Genomic DNA, 25,495 nt, shown 5'->3' with positions numbered 1-25,495 from the left:
ATGAGGTTGTTAAGGTAAAGCTCTGGACTCCCATTTATAGGGAGCACCCTATAAATACTAGTTACCATTTGTTACATCGTCTGTCGGGTCCTTGTCAACGTCCAGATACGTGTACGGTCCCCTCTAACTGTTGCGTGCGCCCCTTCCCCTCACCTTTTCCAGCCAGACAGCATTCGGCGGTACTAGTGACTGGCTTGGTTTGCGCGCAGCCAGGGAGCCGAGAAAGAAACCTGCGCAGCCGCAGAAGGACTTGCAGTGGCGCCGGCCCGCCGCTGGGGGCCGCGGGGGCTGCTGGGTTCGCCCCGCCCCCGAGGAGTCAGAGGTCACCGGACGGCGAAGGGGCGGCTGCGCGTTGCGGATGCCCAGTGCTGGCTCGATGGCGCCGGCGCAGCGCTGCCCTCTTTGCCGCCAGACCTTCTTCTGCGGTCGCGGGCACGTCTACAGTCGCAAGCACCAGCGGCAGCTGAAGGTGGCTTTGGAGCGGCTTCTGCCTCAGGTGCGGACGGGAGGCTGGAGGAAACCATGGACGGCCTGGGGCGGGGATGAGGGCGGGGCTGTGACGGCCCGAGGGGTGGGATCGGGGGGGGGAGTCCCGCCGGGGTCCTACTTAGCCCCTCCCCCTTGGCACCTTCTCCGCTGCAGGTGGAGGCAGCCCGCAGGGCCGTCCGCGCGGCTCAGGTGGAGCGTTATGTGCCCGAGCACGAGCGGTGCTGCTGGTGCTTGTGCTGCGGCTGTGAGGTGAGGAAACACTTGAGCCACGGAAACCTGACCGTGCTGCACGGGGGGCTGCTGGAGCATCTGGCCAGGTGAGCGCCGGGCGGGGAGCCGCGTACAACAGTCGTGTACATTTGTGGGAGGGAGGGTTTAGGGTGGGTGAGAGAAAGAACGCTTTTGTGATTTGATCGGGGGGCGGGGGGGGGGATGACTGAGTCATCTTGTAGGCATTGCCAACCCTGAGGGGTAGCGAGCTTATGGCTGCCAGGGTCCCAGTGGTGCTGGTGTGGTCTAGCTGGGCAAGTCAGCTGGGCAGCTGGCTCAATCAAGGTTCCCTCCTGTCACTTTCTCTCAGATCCTCACATTTTTATTGGAAGGGGGAGACTGGAGATATGGAAGAGACTACTATCAATGTTCTTCTCTCAGCCTTGCCCAGAGACAGAAACCTAGATGTCAGTTTGCATTATTTATCCAATGCCTAGATATCTGTGTAATATTCTGTAGTCTATCACTGAGATTACGTATCCTTTCCATTCTCAGTCCAGAGCACAAGAAAGCAACCAACAGATTCTGGTGGGAGAACAAGGCTGAGTTCCAGATGAAAGAGAAGTTTTTGATTTCCCCGCAGGATTATGCTCGGTAAGTCACTACTTCACATGATGAAGTAGCTGAGTGTGGATTCTCTGGGTCTGTGTCGGGTACTGGAGCTTCCTCAACTAATTGGAAAGTTTAGTAAGGACTTCATTAGTAACCATTGTCTTTGTAGACCTCATTATTCTAGGCACCGTACTGGACACAAAAGAAATAGCTCCAAAGGTTTATAATTAGTTGGGGTGGGGATTTACAATGTATTTAGCAAATAGAGAACAGGGTATAATAAACCTGACCATAATCAACTACTTCAGTGTGTGACACAGAGACTACTAAGGTTCTTTAGGAATGGAAGATGCTTTTTATAGTGTGCAAGAAACTGTTGCTCACCCAGTGCCCACTTTTAATAGTTTGACTCTATCTTAACTGGCCTCGGAGGACCCCAAGCAACTGGAGTGCAGGAAGCTGGGCAGCATAGAGAGGGAGTGAGCCCTGCCTGCCTCAGGAAGAGGACTCAGGCAGCCTCACATCACCACTTTCATTGGGACCATATTGAGATTCTGGAGTGTGGAACCCAAGGGGATCCCAAAGCCAAAGTTAAGAGAACACATGCTATTTATTATTCCTTTCTACTCAGTGTGGAGAATAATTAGGAAATAAGAAATGCCTAAATCCCACCACCTTGTCTTAAAATTTGTTGTTCATACTGGGAGTAGATAAGAAACTGAGGCGACTCACTCCTCACACCCTGACCCAGCTCCATATGGTTTTTGGTGGGTGAATAAAGGATAGTTGAGCAGAAAAGGTTATAATTGAGAATTATGAGGATGGACTCTTTGAACTTTTAAAATATTTAAATATAGTTTGGCTTTTGAACTTTATAAATTTCAAGCTCACACAAGACAAGGCCAGGCCAAGCCTGACTGATTTGACCAGTAAAGATACCAGCCACTTTTATTTTTTATTATTATTTTAAAATTAATTAATTTGGCTCTGTCGGGGCTTAGTTCACCTGCAGCATGTGGGATCTTAGTTCCCCTACCAGTGATAGAACCCGCATCCCCTGCATTGGAAGGCGGATTCTTAACCACTGGACCACCAGGGAAGTCTCACAATGAGCCACTTTTAGATTCAGGCAGTTTATTACTTACATAGGCAGTGAAAAGAGTAAGCCCGAAGTGTCAGCTTCCCACGTCGTCCCACACACCAAAAAGGACCATACTGATACAGATACAGATAGGGCGGGTGACTGCAGTGTGAGTGGTACGATAGTGTTGCTGGGGAGCCAAGTCTAGACTGCAGCTACATGCTTTGTATCTGCAGCTCTAACCTGAAAGTGGAAAGCCCCATAACCCATCAGAACTGGAAGTTGACGAGAAACTTTCATAATGGCCTTCCACGAGAGATACGGAGATGAGTGGGAGATGGTCTCCTAGCAGTTGCTCTCAGCCCTCCTGTCCTCTTGTGTTCTGGGAAGATCACGCAGACCTTCAGCCAAGACTCTGATAAGCTGTGCTTCAAGGCTCTGCCTATAAGGAAAGGCTGCCAGGGCACCATGGTAGAGCCATTCCCCCATATAAATGTTTTACATATTAAAATGAGGCAAACTGTCTTAATTATATATTAAATTGATAACAATGACAAGAAAAATTCAAGTAACATTTGAACTCAAAAATCTGACTGTGCACCCTCAGAAGGATGTTTTCTAAGGACTAATGAACTGCAAAGAAATCTTGAGCTTTGCTTAGTAGTCTTATTGTTGATAGTAGCATTGATGCTATTCTGATACCTTTGTGCATATTGTAGGATAAAAAACAACTGCAAATATATTGTTGTCCCAAATATGGGACACTTTGGACATCAAAAAAGGGTAATTTATTTTCTTAAGTATGGTAAATGGTTTCATAGGCTGTTCCTGTTCCCAGGAGAAGCATGTTGAAAAATTCAGAATTAAGTCTCATGTTCTTCGCAGAAAGGAAATGTATTTATGAGAGAACTGGAGCCAGTATGGCAAAATGTTAACAGTGAATCTGGGGGAGAGGTACATGGGTGTTCATTGTACTATTTTGTTTCTGGGAGTTTGACACTGTTCAAAATTTAGAGAAAAATGATCTACTGAGGATCTTTTCACAACTGGCAGGGACTGGGATTCTGGGCTGACTTGCCCTTTTTCTTTTTAGATTCAAGAAGTCCATGGTGAAAAGTCTGGATTCCTATGAGGAGAAAGAGGATGAAGTGATTAAAAAGGTGAGTTAAAGAAAAGGCCTCTGAAGGACCCAGCCCCTACTGTCTGGTACCTACCTAAGCAGCCTCTCTCCCACAGATGGCAGCTCAGATCCGTGAGATGGAGCACAGCCGGCAGGAGGTGGTTCGGTCTGTCTTAGAGGTTGGTTTCCCTCGGAGGAGCCAGAGCAGTATCCAAATCTACTGATTCCTGGTTCTCCCAGGTCCAGCATCTCACCTACCAGCTCTTATTAGAATTCATGGACTCCGTGCTTTATCTGCTCAGCTTGAATTCCCTTACCTGCTCACCAGGGGGCAGGCCTTTGTCACTGGACATGTGGGCCGCACTGGGAGGGAGGGAAGGAAGTTTGCAAGATATGGGCAGTGCCCTCGATATGTCAATTTGTTTACTTATGGAGGGTGGGAGCATAGCCTAGGCAAATTCTTAAGCATCCTAGACACATTTATTTTTCCTGAATCAAACTCAGCCTCAGACAGTGCCATACCCAGAAGAGGGCTCTTCGGCACCTGGAAGCCAGAAAGGGACAAACAGGTAAGATTGTTAGGAAACCTCTTGTTGGGAGTTCTGACATCTCTTAGAACATTCTGTAACCTCATCTGCCAGCCTGGCTCCTGTTTGTCTTTTTCAGCCAAGTAGCCTCCGCCTCACAGCAGCCCTCAAACTTGGACCTGCCACCAGCCCCAGAGCTTGACTGGATGGAGACAGGACAACCTCTGACGTTCATTGGCCATCAGGTACAATGGACAAAAAAGTTGGGGAAGGGCCAGTGTCCCCTCAGTTCCCAGGACACCCATCTCTCCTGGCTTTTCTGTGTGTTCTGGCCATTCCTGACTTAGCAGGCTTTTCCCTCTTGCTGCCCTGTCCCATAGTATCACGTTTTTAAGACTTGCCTCATCCTCCACAGTGAGCTTATCCACACACTGCCCCCACTACCGCATAGGAGTGCAGACTCCTAAATCTTATCCTCGGCAGAACTCACAGTTCCAGCTCAATACAGGACATTTGTAGATACCCCACAGGCACCTGAAGCTAACCCACACCACTCCCGTGTTTCCATTAACTGTAGATGCAGATTTTTATCCCCTCCTTCCTTTCATCTTTCACATTCCCCCAATGAGTATGTCCTATCTATTTTATCTCCTGAATACGAGTTGGCCTTTATTCCACCTTGGAACAATTCCTACTGCTGCAATCTTGTCCCAAACACAACAGAAAATAATCGCATCGCCTATCTTACATTCTATCCTCCAGCCATGCTGTGCTCCTCGCTTTTGAACATGTAGTTGCCATTGTCTTAAATGACATGCTTTCCTTGCCTCATCGTCTACTTAATCCTTACCCTCCTTTAGTTCTTAGCTCAAATGTCACTTTTTCATGGAAAACTGTTATAAATGTAGTACCATGTAAAAAGCTGTGAATGTAATTTGTGTAATTCATACTTATTCTCTTCCCCAGTAGTATGTATGCTCTGTGAGGAAAGGGTTTCATTTACCTAGCATGCAGTAGGCACTTTATCTTTTGGACATCTCCACTACTAAGACCTTGAGTCTGGTGAAGATAAGACTGTCTTTCAATGATTTACTGTGCTGTGCGAGATTTAACACCAACCTGGTGCAGAACTAGCATTGTGGCAGTGGTTCCATCCACCTCCTGTAACATTCTTCCTCTAGGCTATATGAGTATCCTATCATCTCTTGGCTTTCTTATGATTTTTTTCCCATTTCCAACTACAGGATACACCAGGAATTGGTAACATCCACTCAGGTAAGGCCCAGGGTGATGTTTCCCAAACTGTAAGAGGCATTTTTTCCCCCAAAGAATAAAGTTGATTAAGATACAGCACTATCAGTGAACTTGGGATCTTTGAGACACACTTAGTTCCTTTCACTGGTAGAAGGGTATCCAAGACACATCAGATGCATCCGAGTAACTCAGGAAAGTAACAGATGTACATTCAACTGCTTACCAGTTATTGTTTTTTAACTTTCAGATCTAAGGTGTTTTAAAGTTAAAAAATGTCAGACATGGTAACTCTTATATGGGTTTTTGTTCAGCCACTATGAATGTGTGTATTAAGAGTGTTTTTTGAAATAATACATTTAATAGTGAAAATAAAGAGTAAAAACTAAATTAAAGTCCTGCTGTATAGCACAGGGAACTATATTTAATATCTGTGATAAACTATTATGGGAAAGGACATGAAAAAGAATATGTGTATAACTGAGTCATTTAGCTGTACAGCAGAAATTAATACACTGTAAATCACCTATACTTCAATAAAATAAATTTAAAAAATAAAACTCCTTGCAATTGAGGGCCAGAGAAGTCGCTATACCCTACACAGTGCCCACCATGGCATTAGCCATGCCACTCCTCTCCTTTATTTCAACTAAGGGAAAAAATATTTTGCTTGAAACATGGAAGATGACAAACTTTAACATAGTAAACTTAAAGTAAAGCAGCATCTGACGAAGGACTTGTATTCTCAGTATATGGAGACCTCTCAAAACCCAAAAAAGACATAAAAAGATACTCATCAAAATGGCTAAAACTAGGGACTTCTTGGCAGCCCAGTGGTTAAGGCTCCGCACACTCAATGCAGGGAGCACAGGTTGGATCGGGGAAGTAAGATCCCACATGCCACCCGGTATGGCCAAAAAATTTAAAAAGGCTAAAGACTGACCATATATATATATGCAGGAACTCTCATACACTGCTGGTAGAAATTGAAAATGGCATAACTACTTTGGAAAATGGTTTAACAAGTTCTTAAAAAAGTTGAAAAAAAAATCCCAATGTGCCTCAGCAAATGAACAATTCAAGTACTCAACGACAAAGGAACAACTGATACTTGCAACACACAAATCTCAAAATAAGTATGCTAAAAGGTAGACAAGAGTATATATGTTCTGTTTACACAAAATGCAAACTAATCTATAGCAACAGAAAGCACAATAGTGATTGCCTGGGTCTGGGAAAAGGTATAAGGAAGGTGTGCTAGAAGGTATTTTAAAGGGGCACAAGGATACATGGTGGTGATGATTTCACCCCAAACATTTCAAATTGTACACAGGTATTAAGTATCAGCATGTTTTGAATTAGCCTATGCCTCTCAACTTCCCATGGCCCAGAATTCCTCGGTTTTTAAACATTTATAGGATATGTTTCACAATAGCTTGAAGGTTAAAAACAACTTTTTAAAAGTCCTTTCATTTCTGCTTAAAGAGTCTTCCTTTTCTAGGTGCCACACCTCCTTGGATGGTCCAAGATGACTGTAGCTCTGGGAACCAACAAATAGGACCCTCCTATGAAGAGTTTCTTAAAGAAAGTAAGTTAACTAAAATGAAATGGTGATGGATTCTTTAACTTTTCCTACTCAAATAAAACTGCTCATTGTAGAGGAAAAACAGAAATTGAAGAAACTCCCACCAGACAGAGTCGGGGCCAACTTTGATCACAGCTCCAGTACCAGTGCAGGCTGGCTGCCCTCTTTTGGCCGGGTCTGGAATAATGGACGCCGCTGGCAATCCAGGTATGGGTTGTGCCAGGACCCCAGCTCACTCCCCCTTGGAGATCTCACCCTTCCTCCTGCTAACCCTTCATTTCCTTTCAGGCATCAATTCAAAACTGAAGCCGCAGCAAGAAAAAAACAGCAGTCAAATAAAGAAAAAAATTAATGGTTTCCTGATACATTTCCAACCACCACAAGGTGCAAAGCCAAGTCAACAAACCCATACCCATCCTTTGTAACTGCCTTTCTTAGGAAACAGACATATCCACTTATTTGATTTAATAAAGTTTTATTTTTCAAAATGTACAGTTGGTGGGACCTGTAAAAAAAAAAAATCAAGAATCAGAACTACAGAGCCTTGTTAGGGGGATGTGTACTTCCTACACCATGAACGCCTGGGTTCTTGCTCACCTGTTCATGCATCTTCACCAGCAGCTGGGGCATCACCACCTTTGGTGTTTCTGGTGTAAATTACTTGAGCTCTGTGCTTCGAAACCAGTTTAATAAGTCCTAGGAAGAATGGGTAAAATTTTCATACAATAGTACTGTGAATTACTTAATAGACACTAGAAACATTTAATGGTTTTATATTGCATCCCAAAACAAAAATGCTGAATTTAAGCTTGAGTTTAGGAGGCATGCCTACACGCTTGGTGATAATCTAATTTGACTTGGTGATAATCTAATTTGACTTACCCTTTTTAAAACAAGGGACTCATTACCTGCTTTTAGGATGGCCACCCTCACAGCACTTTACTATAACTTCAAAACCACTGTTTCCATTATTAGGCAGTAACCAACAGCCTAGGTAATAACATGTTAGAATTACATTACTAACAACCACCTACTGCACTTAAGATGGCTAACACCGTCAGGCGAATTTAAGGTGCAAAAGCATACAAATCAGTACAACACACCCCTCTCACCTTTACTAAGAAGCTCTTGAAGGGCTGCCCTGGCCAGGGAACCACGAATCTTCAGTCTCTCTGAGACGACAGCTGGAGTTATAAGCTTATAGTTGGGAACTTCTTTACACAGTTTGTCATATGTTGCTTTGTCAAACAAGACTAGGTTATTGAGCTTGTCCCGAACTTTGCCTTTGGACCACTTCTGCTCACAAAAAGAAAAGGGGGGAAGAGGAGTAAAAGAAAAGAAAAAACGTCAGAATTTGCAGAAACTCTGCAAATCAGGGCTCAAAATAATAAGAAAGCCAGGAATTCAAAGTAAAAAATCCTGGCTGCCGTTAAGGGCATCAAAGACACATCAGGTTGAAGGGGAAAAAACTTACTTTTGAGACTATGGGATATTGACCGAGCCCCACGGGACCAGTTAAAAATAACACCGTGTTAGATATCGGAATAAATGCTTTGTACACATCTGTTTAATTTCTAAATAGCACATATCACCCCACTCTCCAAATGAGGGAAAGAATGGTGATGAGAGCATAAGCTCTAATAATCTGACTCTAGACCTCACAACGTTACAAGCTATTTGCTATGCGTCACTTATTACTACATCGACGTGGGACGGGCGCCCCCAGCCTCCCTCAACGTTCGAACGACTCTCTCCTACCTTCTTTTTGGCTTTGCCCCCAGATTTATTCACTGGGTCTTTGTCTTTCTTGGCCGACTTTCCGGCATCCTTCTTCTTCTTGTCGTCCTTGGGCGGCTACAGAAAAAGAGCGGCAATGCGGCCAGGTCACAAGGAAGCCCCACGCTCCCCCTACTCCTGCGACCCCCCCATCCTGCCCAGACTCCACTGCCGAAGCACATGTGGGAAGCAAGAGCCCGCCCGCCTCGACACGCGGCCCGGCAGTTCCGGGATCACTCCTCCGATGCCGCCCCAAATGCGCGCTGGCACCGCCGGTTCCCAGAACCACGGCGGCTTCCCCCGAACGGAGCTCACCATTGCGAAGCCTGGAGAGCAGCTGCTACCACCACGCCTCGCTAAGATGTCGGACAAAAAGGAAGCGCCTCTCACGAACAAACCCAGAAACCTCGGTCCGGGCGAGTGCTTCCGGGGCAGGAGGCGGAGCCGCGCGGAGGAAGTCCGGATGCGCAGGCCCGGAACTGGCTGCAGGAGGTGGGCGTTGGCCCCGCCGCTGCTCGCGTTGGAGCGTGCACCTGCTTTTTGGACTTTGCGGCTAGCTCTTGAGGCAGTCACGTGTTGCTATTTCCTGACACTAAGACCCGGGAAAAAGGGACGGAAAGCAATTTTCTAGATCCCGGCAACTAACTTCCAGGCATTACTGACACCTAGGCGTGCTCCAAGTGCGCAAGCGCTGCAGAGGGCCGCGCGCCGGGGCCGCAAGGGGAAGCGCGGCCGGGGGCGCCGGGGGCAGGTCCCGCGCTGCGGTTCCGGGGCGCGGCCGGGACGGGGAGGCAGTTCCGCAGCCGCGGCGGCAGCAGCAATGGCAATTTTCAGTGTATATGTGGTGAACAAAGCTGGCGGCCTCATTTACCAATTGGACAGCTACGCGCCACGGGCCGAGGCTGAGAAAACTTTCAGTTACCCGCTTGATCTGCTGCTCAAGCTGCACGACGAGCGTGTGCTGGTTGCCTTCGGCCAGCGCGACGGCATCCGGGGTGGGCTAGACTCGGGCCCCGGGGGCGGGGCCCGGTGCTGCCGTTGTGGGGTGGTGTCCCTGGACTGGGGGCGGAGAGGGTGAGGGGTTGGGGCCTAATCCATTTTCCCCTTTTTGGGATCTCCAAGCTGAAGCTTCGTTGACGCTTAGCTCGCCTCTGCAGTGGGCCACGCAGTGCTGGCCATCAATGGTGTGGACGTGAACGGCAAGTACACGGCCGATGGGAAGGAGGTGCTGGAGTACCTGGGCAACCCTGCTAACTACCCGGTGTCCATTCGATTCGGCCGGCCTCGCCTCACCTCCAATGAGAAGCTCATGCTAGCCTCCATGTTCCACTCGTAAGTCTCACATCCCTTCCTAGATTCTGTCCGTCTGCACTTGGCCCATAGGTTGGCTGGATTAGTGTGGTTCTGCGCTCGGACACTTCCTGAGTGGCGGTGCTTACCTTCCTCTGCCTCCTTCTAAATCGTCAGTTCTTGTGTCTTGAAAAGAACTGATCCAGTATGAGACTAGGTTTTAGGTAATGCTGGCCGTGGTGTGATTTTGTTTGTGTAAGTCACCTTCTCTTCTTTGAGTCTTTAAAGTCAGGCGATTGAGGTAAATGATCTTTAAGATATCTTCCTGCTGTCAGTTATGGTATGAGAGGTGCTGGATGTGCATAGTCACAGGGTGAGTAAAGATGGCCCATAGTCCCAGAGTGTTAATTTTCTCCAGAGTTTTCACAGTACAGTGTTTTGTAGCAAAGTATGAATGTAAAATACATGCAGAATTCAAGTGAATTTTTAAGAAATGTTGGTATTGCTGCCAAGTAGTTCACGCTGCTGCTTCTGACTATCTCAAGCTGTAATGTGTACTCTTCAGAAGATAAGGGTCACTTTATTGGAAAAGTTCCGAGAAGCACTTCTCTCTTATAGCAATGAGGTGCATTCCTAACTTTGCCTCTTTTGCAAATAGGCTGTTCGCAATCGGCTCCCAGCTGTCTCCTGAACAGGGCAGCTCAGGCATTGAGATGCTGGAGACAGACACATTCAAACTGCACTGCTTCCAGACACTGACAGGTACGCACCTCCAGATAGGCCAGGGGGATGCAATGGGGCAGGTTGGGGGAAGAGATTGACCGAAGTTGGCTTTCGTAAGCAAGGGGGTGGTGGTTAGCCTTTTCTGCACACAGTTATTTGTTTTATAAACCTAAAGCCAGTATTTAATTTGACGCCAGTTTTGTCCATGCCACTGAGCGTGCTCAGCCCTAGTTTTCCTGTGCCCAGATAAACTCACCTTAATGTTGTCTCATGTTGCACACGTTTTGGAAGGTGTAAGTGTTGTTGCAAAATGAAATTTGAATGCCAAATGGAAATGGCCTTTGGATCAAGAGTGTCATTGCCTCAGTCCCTGACCTGAAGGCAGATCATTGAAAACTGCCTGAGTTGGTTCCCTGCCTAGCACTTTCTGCTGAGGGGCCCCTAGGCCAGAAGTAAGCGACAGAGCTAGAACCCAAAGCCTGGTCAGTCAGTTGGGTGATGCGACAGTCATTTCACCTTTCCGCTCTCACCTGTAGGTTCAAAATCGTGCTTTTCATGCTCTTTGTAGCAATAAGGACAAAATTAAAACGGGCATGTGAAAGTGCTGTACGAACAAAGAACAACATTATTTACTGCATTCTCTACCCTTTGGTAATCATTCCTGGTCCCTCTCCAGGGATAAAGTTTGTGGTGCTGGCAGATCCTAGGCAGGCTGGGATAGATTCTCTTCTCCGAAAGATTTATGAGATTTACTCAGACTTTGCCCTGAAGAATCCATTTTACTCCCTGGAAATGCCCATCAGGTATGTGGTCCCACTCCCCAGATTCTGGTCAAAGCCTCCTTGTTCCCCCTCCCTGTGTGCTCTTCCCCAATGTCATTTTGAAGTGTAATAGAGTTATTTTAAAATAAAACAAAAGTAACAAGCCTTCTACTTATTTTTTTTTGAGAAACCAAAGACTTTTCTTGGGGTTCATGGCCCTCTTCAAGCAGAGTTTCCACTGGCTCTGCCTCTGCACCCAAGGTGGGGAGAGAGCCAGGCCTCACACTTTGTCCTTATTTGTGCTTCCTGGGCCTGGCCTAGGTGTGAGCTGTTTGACCAGAACCTGAAGTTAGCCCTGGAGGTGGCAGAGAAGGCTGGAACTTTTGGACCTGGGTCTTAAGCTGAACCTACAATGGACCCCAACCCCACCTCCTCCCACCCCCAGCAAATTCTTGAGAGATCCTGCAACAGGGGTCCTGCTGTTTCCACTCCGATGGAGATCCCAGCAGCATTGTTAGTACACTTGAAAGTGGGAGGATGCTGAGCCTGATGACATGTACTGATCCCCGAGCCTTAATACCATGCTCTTTTCTCCTGTACCTATCATGGTCCTACTTCCTAACTCTGTACAGATTATTTATGGAGGAGGTAGGCCCATAAATGCTGTAATAAACATTCCTTTGATCTCAGTGTTTGGTATCCTAATTGATGGTTTTGGGGGGAAAGTTTCAGGCGGGAAGACAGAAATGATAAGGGAATTCTGGGAGGGTAAGATACTATGTTCTAGTAGAAAACAAAACAAATATATGTTCATTAAGTGAATGATTGAACATGGGACTTTGAATCAGGAGCCTTGAACCTAGTTCGAGAACTGCTGCTGACTTCCTAGGTGTGGGGGGTGGGGAGGGTGGTGATGACAGTAATGAAAATGATGATGGAACATTTACCAAGTGCTTACAGCCAGGTTTTCCTGCTTTATCTCACTTAATTCTCTCCCTTACCTCGGGGTACATTCTGTTTCTATTACAGATGAGATTTAGCAAGCAGTGTACAAAACTCTCTGCCTCAAAGTCTCAAAGCTAGTTGCCAGCAGACTGAGTTTCAACCCAGGCTTTCTGACTACACTGTTGCCTCCTTCCATCAAGTTATTTAACCTGCCCCAACACCCAGTAGCTTTATCTCCAAAATGTGCGTTGAATTATGTAGTATGAAGTTGAAGGCAGTAGAGACATGAGCTTAAAGGAGTCCATCTACACTTCAGCTTTCCCTTCCAGGGGAATGAAGTCTCTCTTTCCGGTGGAAAAAGCAGGTATTAATGGAGTATTTCCCAAAGAAAGCTGTCTCTGGCTTGTGTTACCCCTTTTGAAAGAATGACTCACTGACAGGGTTTAGTATCAAATCTAGTTTTAATTTTCTATAACAAGTCTTTATACCCGCCCACCCATAACCCCCTGCTGTACCCTGGGTATTGGTGAGAGTGACTGTCTTCCCCTGGAGTCCGAGGTATTGGCAGGAGCGGCTGCCCCCTGCTGAGAGGCCTCAGGGCAGAAGTCCTGGGCCACTGCTGCCCTGCCGCTGCAGGAGGAGCCTCTCCTCAGATGAGGATGGGGTGGGGTGGGGAAGGGCAGAGCCCAGAAAAGGGAGAAGGGTATAGGAAACTCCCTGAGTGCAGGGGTTTCCTCTTTGAAGGCAGGAAATAGGAGCTAATGGAGTCCAAGAACAAAGGCTGCCTTTTAAATAGAGATCGGATGGGGAGCTGGGATCTCATTAGCCACTGATAATTTCCAGCGCCGCTTGGATGAAGGAAGAGGAGCAGAAAGGGAAAGTCAAAGGTGCTAGCCAGATAGCCCCCTCCCTCCCTTCCCCCACCACCATGAAGGGGAAAGGCCACAAGTGGGACAGAATGCTCCAGAGCCCGCAGTGTCTTCACTCAGCCTTCTTGGGCACTCGGCCCATCTTGGTGCGGATATTTCGTAGAAGGAAGAAGGCACCTGTGCTGGCCGCACAGATCAGTTCAGCCACCCAGAAGGCTGTGCTCCAGCTGTAATGCTTGGCAATGGTGCTGAAGGGCAACCCAGCCAGAAAGCCGCCCACTGTCAGGGAGGAAGGGAAGAGCCTGAGTCACTGTGAGGACAGAGCCAGTGGGGCTTGTTCCAGCCCCCATCTGGCCTGTGTGCAAGGCATCAGTGGGGGTATCACTTACCATTGGCCATGAGTCCCACGATGGCATGGGAGGTGCCACACAAGTTGGGAGGGGCACACTCATTGGCTATAACTCCAAACAAGGCAATGGGACCATAAGAGGAGAAACCAAACACAGCTCCCAACACCAGGATCCAGAGCTGCAGGGGCAGTGCAGGGCAGCATTTAAAGTCTGAGAAAGCCTACTACCTCCCTACCCCTGCCAGAGGAGAGAAGCATGCTTGGCCCCAGGAGCAAACAATTATAGTAAGGAGACAGTAAGTGACCCCTGCCCTTCCCAGTGCAACTGACTGCAGAGGTAGAGGAGTGGGGGCCACACTGAACCAACCCAGGGGCCTGTGCGAGTAGGTGAGGGAGGTACAGAAGCCATCCCTCCAAGTGAGATGCTGTCTCTTCTCAGGATTTGTGCAAACTGGATTGGCTAAGGGCAGGGCAGAGGGAGTAGGACAGAGGTGAGACACACCAAGAGGGAAACCAGAGAGAAAGATAGGGCACCTCATGCTCTGTAAAGCCTGTGAGCTCAGCGAGAGGGTGAAGGGCCAGAGTCCAGAAAGCAACATCCTAGAGGAGCATGGGGAGGAGAAGAAACCAGGCCTAGAGTCAAGGAGGGGCACCAGAGTACAGAGGAGGGGAACTGAGGTACAAACAGAACTGAAAAGGGCAATCAGAGGCAGAGAAAGGCCAGGAAGAGGGAGAGTCAGTGGTCCCTTGCTTTCTCATCTTTGTCCCTGCCACGGGCCAGGCCCTCTTTATTTACCTTGGGGGAGTCACTGGTCACAGTTACCCGGAAGAGGTACATGGACGCTGTCATGCCAGCCATCATGAATAGCAGCAGGCCATGGCGGGGGTTCCCATAGACAGACAGCCCTGCCTGTGGACACAGTCCCAGCAACATCAGGCCCCAGGAGCAGCAGAGAACCCTCACCCCTGGACTCTGACACAGCAGGCCTCTGCTGACAGGTCTTTGGCAATCCCATCGCAGTTCTTGGCCCAAGGCAGCTCTGGGAGGCCCTGGGACCTGCTTATTATGTTCTGAGGCCAAACTCCACAACATCCCTTCCTCCACTTGGGGCAGGTTTGGGGACACGTGCTGGCGGGCTGCACCCTGTCCTCCCCCAACCCCAGTTTTCCTGGGGCTGTGAAGAAGCCTGCTGCTAGGCAGAGAGAAATTCTGGCTCTTCTTGACATCAGTTAAAACTCTTTTCCCAAGAGCCTCATCTCTACATCCCTAACAAAGAAGAGCAGCCTGGAATCATTCCTACCTCACCCAACCTAACCAGCATATGCCAAGCTGCCTATGTCCCAGGGCTCCCACCTGTCTGGTGCCTGTCCCAATCATACCGGGAGGATTTAAAGGGACCCTCCTCCTTCCTGTCCCTTCTGCCCACTCACCTTGGCCATGGCCCGGTCTGACAGGTAGCCAGCTGCGATGCTGCCTACAAGGCCCCCAACCTCCAGGGCACTCATGTAGGAGCTACCTGCAGTGGGGAGTTGTGGTGGGAAGAGGGAAAGGAAGGGTGGAAGGGTGTTACACCTTGGGGTTGTCCCCGATTGACTTACACCCAGGGAGGTTCAGGGTGCCCAAGGGTGACTGGCCACAGCTGCTTGAGTAGTGCCTGGCCTCAGGGAAAGAAGAAAGGGAATAAAGGGAACCAGGCCTGCATTTCCCATGCTCTGCATTGGCTCCTGCTCCCTAGGCCTGCCCCATCCCAACACTCATCTCACCCACGAGGGCTGACTGTCCTCTCTCCTGGATAAGGAAGAACTGGCCCCAGTCAGTACAGCACGTCTTTACTCCAAACACCACAAGGTAGCCAGTGGAGAGCACCCACAGGTAGGGGGTCAGCAGCAGCTCCTGTAAGGTACTCTCCTCCTTCAAGGAGCCTGGGGGTGGGAGGAGGCGAGGCCTCAGGACTCTGCTCCGGCTGCCCTACCCACCGAGCCCCCACCACTCATTAACTACCACAGGGGCAGAGTCCATCCACATAGCCAAGGATCAGCAGAAAGCTACCCCCTCATGCACTGTTCTGCCCTCTCCCTTCCACTGCAAGTCTCAACGAATGAAAGAGAACCTGAGGAGCAGCAGGGATGCAGGAAGGCACCCAAGCCACTTAAGCTTAGGATGCTGTCCACACAGGAAACTCTGGCTCTGTTGTAAGGAAGGACTAGGCTATACCATGAGTCAGCATTTGTTGGCTCTGCCACTTGTCTGGTACTTAAGTGACTCTCAGGATGGAGTTTTATTTATCCCCCAACCACTCTCCATCACTATCCCTTTCCCGACACCCATTGGCTAGCACAGGACCAGGAACACAGCCGGTCCTCAGTGAAAGTCCGCCAGGTGAATGATGGAGTAAGGTTCCCCAGGGGTCGGCTTCAGTGGGTGCTCACCCTTCTTGCCCTTGGAGGGGGTGAGGTCCAGGTTGCGGAGTCCAACATCAGCAGGTTCATTGTGGATGAGCAGGAGGCAGAGGAAGGAGACAACCACACACAGTGCCCCAGATAGGGCCAGCGTGCTGCGCCAGCTGTAGCTCTGGGCAAGGATGGTTGCCAGGATGGGGCCCAGCCCTCCAGCCAGGTTCATGCTGGTTGATAGGATGGCCCACCAGGTGCCAAACTGAGATGGCTCAAACCACTGTGAGGCAGAGGGGGAAAGAGTAGGTGCCCAGCCTACAGTCCGTATTGAAGTTGGGGTCAGGTGGGGCAGACCCAGAAGCTCACATTACAGGGATGAGGGTGAGTGCGCTTCTACTTGGCAGGGCCAGTTCCCTCATCTGCCACCTGATCCCACCATGTTCAGCCTCCTAAAATACGTTGACAAGCAACAGGAGCTGGACTGGAACTCCTGAGGAACCTGCTCTGGGTTGGGGCTGGAGGTGCTGGGTTGCCCATGTGCTCTTTATGTGTCCTCTCTGCCAATCTGAACTGGCTCCTTGGAAGCAGACACTCACCTTCCGCAGGACTTTGCCACATGGGGGCCAGCCCAGCCCCTGTGCCAGGCCATTGAGGAACCAGAGAGTAGCAAAGACAGGTACTGTGGAGCTCCAGGAAAAGACTATGTTGACCAGGCCAACCAGGAGCAGCCCAGAAGAGAAGAGCCAGCGAGCACTCATCTGGTCAGACAGCACCCCACTCACAAACTTGCTGATGGCGTAGGCTGCCGACTGGCTGCTGGTGATGAGCCCTGCAGGGGAGGGGAGCAGGGAGCAGGACATCTAGGGGATTAGGGGATGGGGCAGAGGCACAGGAGGGTGGGGAAGGCATGGGGTCAGGTGTGTAGAGGTGCCTGGCAGGATGAGGCAGTTTCCTTCCAAGAGGAACAGGAGGGGCCTGTGTTGGAATCCTGACATTCATTCATGGGGCCAGGCTATTCCTCCCACCTCTATAAGCTCTAGCCCCAGGCTGACCCATGACTTTTCAGCCTCTTGAAGAGTTCCAGCAGCAGCTGTCAGGCAGGACAGCCCTCCTCCCAGGGATTCTCAAAAGCCTTATTTCCCCCTCAGGGCCTCTGGCAGTTCTGTTGCCCCACCTCAGAACCTGGGGCAAAAGGCTTAGAATTGGAGGGTAGCCTGCTAGGCCACGTGGAGTCATTGTGCCAACTCCTCAGTTCCCAATGCTCACAGTGTCAGTGGCCAGCACTCACCCTGTGGTCTCAGCCTGCACCCACACAGATGCAGAAACCATGCTGAGAATCCCCCTAACACACAGTGCCTCTGGGGACACATGTTGGTCACCGGCACAGGCGCGCGCGCACACACACATACACATCAGATAAGCAGCCCTCAGACATGCACAGACCATACCCACAGCCCTTTACCTGTGCTCTCAGACATGAATCTCAGCGCCGCCTCTTCCAGCACAGGCACTGTCCCCTGGCCTCTGCTGTGCAGACACTGCACACATACTACATGCCTGTACCCACCACACTGCACAAACACCCAACTTGTCCTGCTGCTCCTGTGTTCCTGGACCCACCACCCTGCCCTGCCAGGGCTCACCCAAGTCATCCTTGTCCAGAGGGATCTCCTCCACCAATGATGGCATGACAAAGGAGAAGGTCTTGCGGTTGAAGTAGTACAGGCTGTAGCCTCCAAACATGGCCGAGAAGATCGCAGTGCGGTAATAGCCGTAGCCCCGGGCCGCCATGGTGGGAAGGAGCAGGCCCTACTGGCCAGGACACAGAGTCTCTGACCACGGCTCCTGCTTGCAGCTCTCAGTGCCCAGATCTGCTGAGTTAGGCTTTTTCTGCTCCCTCCTCTGCCCAGCCTCCCAGGCTCCCTTTATAGCCACCTTCTGGACAATCATTAAGCCTGGGGCGGCTTGCAGGGAACCCGGTGTCCTGAGGGAGACAAGAAAACAGGAGATTACTGATGCCCAAGCTGTGGGGGCTGGAGGGGGTCCGAGAGAGAGGCAGCGTCCGTGAGCCAGGCCAGCACCCTGTGTCCTCAGGATTTCTGCATTTCCCGGCTCTTCCTTGTCCCTCTGCCTGTGAAACCAGCTGTGATTAAAGGTTTAACCTAATTACTTTTGTCTGCTTGCGCCCAGGGGAGGCAGGGGTGGGATGAGTAGAGCTGCCCTCTCTAGCCCCACTCCCTCAACCACCTACCTTCTCTTTCATTCAGCACAGATTTACTGAGGGCTTACTGGTTGCGAGGCACTGCACTAGGTGTTGGGTGTTTCTACACACACACACTCAATCAGACACCTACCCCCAATCACCTCACTTTCAAGTCTTCCGGAGTGACCTCGAGGCCTGTAACTCCCCGTGCTTAGCACACGGTAGAGTGTAACTGTTTACTGACAGTTGCAGAAGTGTAAGCGAGGGGCGGGGGAAGGAAGTTCCCAGCTCAGGACCCACAGTGTCACACCGAAAGCCCCACTAGAGGCTGGGATCCTGGTGGGGTCACTCAGCTGCCTGTGGTCCCCTTTACCCTCGACGTCAGTTATGGGCTCCTGTCTGGCAGGCTGGGGCTTCAGAGACCGTGACCCGACGGCCCGTGGGCGGGAAGGCGCAGCGGCGGACTCCAGGCGCAGTGCCCAAGCTTCCCAGGGCCCCGGCAACACGCCCCCGGCTTTGCCGCTCGGTCGGGAAAGCAACTGGAGCCGCAGGCGTGGGCGCAAGCGGAGCAGGCTGCCGCACAGACGCCCCGAAGGCCCCTTCCGGCGCCGGGTGGCCGGGGCCCGCGGGGTGGGGCCGAGCCGCAAGAAGGGGGAGGAGGGAGCGCGGCGGCGGGCTCTCGGCACCTGCCCAGCCCCGTGGCCTCAGGCTACCCAGGACACTCGACTCCGGCTGGGCACGGACGGGGGCGCGAGTGCACGGGCTGGAGAGGTGCGGAGACCCCAGGACTCGTGCGACAGAAAGGAGCGGGCGCGTGCTGGTCCCGGACGGCGCCTTGGCGGCCCCCCAGACCCAGCGATTGCCCCACCCCTGTACCGGCAGCCGCAGAAACTGCTCCGGGTTAGATCCTGACTTGGGCCTCCAACAAAGGAGCCGCAGTACCTTTGAGACTCCCGCTCCAGCCCCGCCCACAGGCGACGCCCCTCCCGCGCACACCGCCCCCTACCTGAACTGAGGTGGGAGCTGGAGCAGCATGGGGCGGGGCTCGGCGGGCGCATGCGCATGTGCCAAGCTGGGGCGGGGCCTCCGCTGGCGTCTCCGCGACCGGAGAATCGAGTCCAGCCCCAAAGGTTTAGAGTGAAGTTTGCGGGTGACGGTGGTCCTTGGGCGAGGGCAGCGCCCCTTAGTGGCTGGAGTCGTACGTTCCCTTCTTAACTGATGGCATTCGACAAACCATTTTTTAGTGAGTGCCTCCGGCTACCAATCACTGTTCCCCAGGTGTTCACAGACGGGAAACGTCTTTTAAGAGAACACAGTATTTTCTGTAAGAAATTAATGCAGTCCTCAGTAAGCACAATTTGAACGTTTATGTGCGGTCAGACTACTGGGGGCAGAGTTAAAACAAAATAGTCGGAGTGTTTAAAGTATGGGCCCCGAGTAAAACAAATTCAAATCCCGGACGCGCTACTTCTGACAGCATGACCCTGGATAATTAATAATCTCTATGAACCCAGTTTCTTACCCACCTCATAGGGTGGTTGTGAGGATTCAACAGAAAATTGAGATAAGAGTTCAGAAAATTTAGATAATTGTTTTCACAGAGGCCATCAGAGAATTGCTGAAATTATTGTAAGTGCTTTAAAGTTGAGAGTAAAGCTCTTTTAGAGTGAAGTTAAAAACACAACAGGTGCAAAATGGAGTTGCTTATGCTAAGACCCACATCACCAAAGGGAGACTTAATTGTAGTTTTGGCTCTCCCAGAAATGGAATCTTAAATAAGTCAAGCAAACAAAAATGATGCAGAAAAGCAACTATAAAATGATGTTTGTTAAATTCAGTCATTCAAAACTCCCGAATCACCTGGGACTTCCCTGTCAGTCCAGTGGATAATACTCCACCCTTCCAAGGCAGGGGTCTCGGGTGTGATCCCTGGTTGGGGAACTAGAATGCCACATGCCACTCGGCTAGGCCAAAAAAAAAAAAAAAAAAGAATCAGCTGATCAGCACTAGTTATCTAGTTATGTAATCTACCAGTAGACCCCCTGCCATTCCCTAAAGGAAAGTAACCTGGTAATAACCAATCTGCTTTTTGCCTAGTTTAATTCCTTGTTTCTGTTCCCTTCTACCTATAAAAGCCTTTCATTTTGTACAGCTCCTCAGAGCAGCTTTCTGGCTGCTAGATTGGATGTGTCCTGGTTCATAAATTGTCGAATAAAACCAATAAGATTTTTAGAATTTATTAAATTGAATTTTGTTTTTGTTTTTTTTTTTGTTTTTTTATTTTATATTTTTATTTTTTGGGGGTACACCAGGTTCAATCATCTGTTTTTATACACATATCCTCGTATTCCCTCCCTTCCTTGACTCCCCCTCCTCGAGTCCCCCCCACCCTCCCTGTGAATTTTGTTTTTTAACCATGGGGAAGGTGATCAGAGAAGGGAGGAGGTGGAGGTGAGGCAAGATAAGATGGGACAACTTGTGAATGAACTTGATTAATTCAACAGATATCTACGGAGCCGGAGTCTAGCGTATATCAGGCTCTGCTTTCAGGAGGTAGAGTCCAGGACCAGGAAAACAAGTTTCTCCAAAACTAAACCAGACCAAAAAATCACTACTTCATCTAATAGACAGGAAGCCATTTAAGTTTTGTCTCCTAACTTATTTTTAAGGCATAACATACAATAAATTACAAAAAAAAAAGCACAAATCTTAAGTGTACAGCTCAATGTTTTGTTTTTTTAAAACATGTTAATGCCCCTGTAACCACCATCCAGATTAAGTTAACTTTCCTATCACTTTATTTTGGAAATGTTCAAACCTATAGAAGCTGCAAGAATACCCTTCACCTCTCAAATGTTAAATATTTTGCTAATATGTTTTCCTAATATCTGTATGTGTACATGTATTTGTTGTTGAACCATTTGAAAATTAGTTGCAGGCATTGTGAAGTTTCACCCCTATATATTTCGGCCTGTATTGCCCTAAAAACAAGGACATTCTCCTACATAACTAACTACAATACAGTTTTCATACTCAAGAAATGTATTTGTCAATATATAGTCCATATTTAAATGTCTCCAATTTTTCCAAAGATGTCTTTTAGAGCTTTTTAAAAATCCAGAATCCAATCAAGGATTATACATTGCATGTAGTTATCATAATTCTTTATCCTTTTATAATCCCGTTTTAAAATCTTTCATTAGGTGTTCTGGAGTGGCGCTGCTTGGGCCAGTGGCAGGAGTCCCTTCTGTAGGACTCCCGTCTGCACTGGGTGAAGCTTGCAGCCACCCCAGACATGAATTTGGATCTAGCAGTTGGAAGGAAACCAACAGGCAGAAACATGATAAAATTAATGAAGAACTGGAGTTTCAATATCAGCAAAAAATGGGCAGTAAATTATCTGAAAGATATCGACAATATTGCAGACTTGCCGTCAATGAAGTAGAAGATCCCAAAGGAGAAGGTGATGTGGCTTGAGATGGGGGGGGGGGGGGAGCAGGGCGCAGCGCGTGCGGGGGGGATGGGGGGTGGGGGTGGGATTCTCCTGATTCTGACTCACAGCCAGAAAAAGAATTTGCTGAAGAGCTCCAAGTTACTGAGACCCCACTGAAGTGGAGGATCCCCAAAACAAAAAAGATGTAAAAAGCAACTATGAAATGATGTTTGTTAAATTCAGTCATTCAAAACTCCCGAACACTTAGTATTTGTATTAAAAGTAATCTTTATTGTTACAGTGCACAGTGGAGGACTGCTCATAGAGCACAGACCTTTGTATTATAATTTTTTAAAGACCCTTTTAAATAATTACAGAGTGTTTGATTTCAGATGCCACAGGTCACACTTTTATGGGTGTGACTATAAACATTTTTATAAAGAATAAGAGCTGTATAAAATAAGAAATAAACACAATACTCAATTTCCTTTCACACTAGCTTCAACAAACCTCTAATCACACTGTTCTACCCCTTCAAATAGAGTTATGGGGGAGACACTACTTTTTTGTTTGTGGTAGCTGTTTTTTGTTCTGTTTTGTTTTTTTGTTTTGTTTATAGAAAGCCATTAATTTTGAGTAATTTAATTAAATTAAATTATTTATTGGCTATGTTGGGTGTTCATTACTGTGCACGGGCTTTCTCTAGTTGCAGCGAGCGGGGGCTACTCTGCATTGCGGTGCACAGGCTTCTCATTGCGGTGGCTTCCCTTGTTGCAGGAGCACGGGCTCTAGGCCTGCAGGCTCCGTAGTTGTGGCGCATGGCATTAGTTGCTCCTCGGCATGTGGGATCTTCCCAGACCAGGGCTCAAACCCGTGTCCCCTGCATTGGCAGGCGGATTCTTTTTTTTTTTTTTTCTCTTTAAAATAGCTGTTTATTTTTATTTTATTTTTTTATTGACGTATAGTTGATTTACAATGTTGTGTTGGCTTCAGGTGTACAGCAGAGTGGTTCAGTTATACACATGCATATATATTCTTTTTTAAGTACTTTTCCATTATAGGTTCTTACAAGATATTGAACATAGTTCCCTGTGCTGTACAGTAAATCCTTGTTGTTTACCTATTTTATATGTAGGAGTGTGTATCTGTTAATCCCAAACTCCTGATTTACCCCTCCCCCACCCCTTCTCCCTGTGGTCACCACAAGCCTGTCTTCTATGTCCAAGTCTGTTTCTGTTTTGTAAATAAGTTCATTTGTGTCATCTTTTTAGCCTGCTCATCGCTTATCCTTGTAAGTGACTGACTGGCTTCACATCGTGTGATCTTCTCTCGGTCCATCCGTCTGTGTTGCTGCAGATGGCATGATTTCATTCTTTGTTTAGGACTGAGTAGCATTCCACTGTGTTGTGTGTGCACCACATCTTCTCTACCCACTCCTCTGTGGGTGGACACTTAGGTGGCTTCCGTGTCCTGGCTGTTGTAAACAGTGCTGCTATGAACATCGGGGTGCATGTGTCTTTTCGAATTATGGTTTTTCCAGATAGGTGCCCAGGAGTGGGACTGCTGGATCGCATGGTAGCTCTATTTTTAGTTTTTTAAGGAACCTCCATACTGTTCTCCAGAGTGGCTGCACCAGTTTACCAACAGATTCCCACCAGCAGTGCAGGAGGGTTCCCTTTTCTCCACACCCTCTTCGGCATTTGTCATTTGCAGACTTTTTAATGATGGCTTTTCTAACCGTGTAAAATAACGTTTATTTTATTTTTTTTAACTTTTTATTTTTTTATTTTTTACAATAAACTGCATATATTTAGAGTGTACAATTTGGTATCCCAATCTCCCAATTCATTCCCCCCCAACCCTCCCTGCTTTCCCCACTTGGTGTCCATATGTTTGTTCTGTGTCTCTATTTCTGGCAGGCAGATTCTTAACCATTACGCCACCAGGGAAGTCTCTGTGGTAGCTGTTTTATCTTTTTTTGTTCCTTCATATTTTTCTGTTATAAAAAGTTTATCTGGGGGCTTCCTAGGTGGCGCAGTGGTTAAGAATCCGCCTGCCAATGCAGAGGTCACGGGTTCGATCCCAGCTCCAGGAAGATCCCACATGCCGCGGAGCAGCTAAGCCCGTGTGCCAAAAAAAAAAAAAAAAAAAAAAAAGTTTATCTGATACTGTGATGTGTTCATGATAAATATTCTTTTATTGGGAATTCCCTGGTGGTCCAGTGTTTAGGACTCGGTGCTTTCACTTCAGTGGCCAGGGTTTGATCACTGGTCGGGGAATCCCGCAAGCCATGCGGTGCAGCCAAAAGAAAAAATTCTTTTATTATACTTTGTTATAGTAAAACTAATCATCATGGACAATCTAAATTAATGTTGGCAAAAGATTAGGTATGTCGACTGAAAAAAAAAAAGCACAACTAAAAGTTGAGAACTGTGTTTTATTTGGCAGACTTGCTGAGAACTTAAACCCAGAAGACAGCTTCTCAGATAGTTCTGAGAGACTGCTCTGAAGAGGTAAGAGGCGAGCCAGGATACATAGGAGTTTTTGCAACAAAAACTAGGTGGTCAGAACATCAAACGATTACTGTTAATTAAAGAAAAACCAGACATCTCAGGTTAATGAATGTAGCACTTTTTAACGTAGTGGAAGAAGTAAGAGTCTGGGCTGAAATCAATCCTTTCATATTCACATTAATTATTTGGGCCAGTATCCTATTATCTCCATCCTGAATCCCCCAGGGTGCACAGTTGGGGGCGGCTGCAGTGGCTGAGGGCTTGATGGCTGTAACATCCTTTGTTTACTGATACACGACATTATTCATCCATAGGTACTTAGTTTATTCTTGCAGATTCAACTCTACTCTTTTGGACCAAAGCCACAGGAGAGCAAATATTTTCACATCTATAAGAATGGAACTGCAGCTGTCATACATTCTGAATATTATGACCCCAAGCAATCTTTATATACTTTTAATTACATTGTATGTTTCTGCTTTTACTCTTTTCTGTATATGTACGTGTATATCTTAAAATATATAAATATAATCTTACAGTTTTTCTCCGAGTTTAAATTGCCCATTTACTTGTCAGCCTCCCCAACTACATAAATTCCCTGAGGATGTACTATGGCCCCTTTACCGCTGTACGCAGCTAAGTGTTTGGTGCAAAACACTACTGTAATGCTCTGTAAATTGCTAGATGAACAGTCATTCACACCATCTAAATACTTTTATATCTCGATTTTTTTTTCTATTACAGCATTTTAAACATGTTTATAGAGTTAAGGATTTTGAGCTGAGGAGAGTGAAACACTCAAAGAACTGTTTGCTGAGAATCACCTTGCTATTGAGAGCACTAGATGGAAGGGACAGAAACTGGACAGTCATAATTCCAACGGGAAGTGCTGAAAGTCCCTACCAGAGAGAGAATGGTGGGGATTCAGAGGCAGAGGTAGGCACAGAAATCTTGCTTTGGCCACTGCTGATGCAGCTAGTTGACTCAGAGGAGAAAGGAGTGGGTCTCGGAGGTCAGCCAGAACTAGAAAGTCTGGGCAAGATTTGCTCAGCCACATGTGTGAGGACAGAGACACCTGACAAGAGCCCTCAAAATGGCCCAGAAATAGAGTTTAACAGTCCTTCAATGCCTGCAGCACCAATGTAGCTACAATCCTTAGCCTCCTTTCAGCCATGGGTCATGTTATTTCCCTGTCTTCTCCCATTTCAGTTCCCTCAGATAGAACATGGATGATCTGACCCACCTCAGCATCGCTGTGGGAATTAAATGAGAAAACATTGTAAAGCATCTTATGGTCAGGACATTGTAGAGATGCAAACACTCGTATTCTCACTCTTTATTGCCCAAGAAAAGTAAGCAAAGGA

At 48.1% G+C, this 25,495-nt stretch overlaps 4 protein-coding genes across 11 annotated transcripts; 2 read left to right on the top strand and 2 right to left on the bottom strand.

The window, feature by feature from the left end:
* The first annotated feature begins 324 nt into the window (after nt 1-324).
* Nucleotides 325-7,365, top strand: CENATAC (centrosomal AT-AC splicing factor). Its single transcript, XM_057750128.1, has 11 exons — nt 325-496; nt 643-806; nt 1,255-1,353; nt 3,486-3,552; nt 3,629-3,691; nt 4,017-4,081; nt 4,179-4,284; nt 5,284-5,314; nt 6,792-6,878; nt 6,950-7,082; nt 7,164-7,365. Exons 1-11 carry the CDS (start codon nt 359-361, stop codon nt 7,225-7,227), a joined length of 1,017 nt encoding a protein of 338 aa, XP_057606111.1. The 5' UTR covers nt 325-358; the 3' UTR covers nt 7,228-7,365.
* Nucleotides 7,331-9,105, bottom strand: RPS25 (ribosomal protein S25). Its single transcript, XM_057750132.1, has 5 exons — nt 8,967-9,105; nt 8,634-8,729; nt 7,988-8,171; nt 7,473-7,571; nt 7,331-7,380 (listed from the first exon to the last, which is right to left on the bottom strand). The coding sequence occupies exons 1-4, from the start codon at nt 8,967-8,969 to the stop codon at nt 7,477-7,479; spliced, it is 378 nt and encodes a 125-aa protein (XP_057606115.1). The 5' UTR covers nt 8,970-9,105; the 3' UTR covers nt 7,331-7,380; nt 7,473-7,476.
* Nucleotides 9,106-9,124: 19 nt separating this feature from the next.
* On the top strand, nt 9,125-12,114 carry TRAPPC4 (trafficking protein particle complex subunit 4). 2 transcript variants are annotated; one of them, XM_057750131.1, is made up of 5 exons: nt 9,125-9,646; nt 9,809-9,983; nt 10,600-10,703; nt 11,341-11,467; nt 11,747-12,114. In XM_057750131.1, the coding sequence occupies exons 1-5, from the start codon at nt 9,472-9,474 to the stop codon at nt 11,823-11,825; spliced, it is 660 nt and encodes a 219-aa protein (XP_057606114.1). In that variant the 5' UTR covers nt 9,125-9,471; the 3' UTR covers nt 11,826-12,114. The 2 variants fall into 2 exon arrangements, with proteins under 2 accessions (XP_057606114.1, XP_057606112.1); XM_057750129.1 differs by having other exon boundaries at nt 9,131-9,646; nt 11,341-12,114.
* A 272-nt stretch (nt 12,115-12,386) lies between these two features.
* Nucleotides 12,387-19,209, bottom strand: SLC37A4 (solute carrier family 37 member 4). 7 transcript variants are annotated; one of them, XM_057695495.1, is made up of 10 exons: nt 18,872-19,022; nt 17,626-17,966; nt 16,579-16,811; nt 16,019-16,262; nt 15,353-15,511; nt 15,020-15,105; nt 14,385-14,498; nt 14,123-14,188; nt 13,629-13,767; nt 12,881-13,518 (listed from the first exon to the last, which is right to left on the bottom strand). In XM_057695495.1, the coding sequence occupies exons 2-10, from the start codon at nt 17,771-17,773 to the stop codon at nt 13,352-13,354; spliced, it is 1,356 nt and encodes a 451-aa protein (XP_057551478.1). In that variant the 5' UTR covers nt 17,774-17,966; nt 18,872-19,022; the 3' UTR covers nt 12,881-13,351. The 7 variants fall into 7 exon arrangements, with proteins under 7 accessions (XP_057551471.1, XP_057551478.1, XP_057551474.1 ...); XM_057695488.1 differs by lacking the exon at nt 14,123-14,188 and having other exon boundaries at nt 12,387-13,518; nt 18,872-19,021; XM_057695491.1 differs by lacking the exons at nt 14,123-14,188; nt 18,872-19,022 and adding an exon at nt 19,192-19,209.
* Nucleotides 19,210-25,495: the final 6,286 nt, after the last annotated feature.

The sequence above is a fragment of the Hippopotamus amphibius genome, chromosome 9, assembly GCF_030028045.1.
Source record: "Hippopotamus amphibius kiboko isolate mHipAmp2 chromosome 9, mHipAmp2.hap2, whole genome shotgun sequence".
In the NCBI taxonomy this organism is placed as follows: Eukaryota; Metazoa; Chordata; class Mammalia; order Artiodactyla; family Hippopotamidae; genus Hippopotamus; species Hippopotamus amphibius.
The sequence above is the reverse complement of the archived record's forward strand: the minus strand, read 5'-3'. Positions and strand labels throughout refer to the sequence as shown.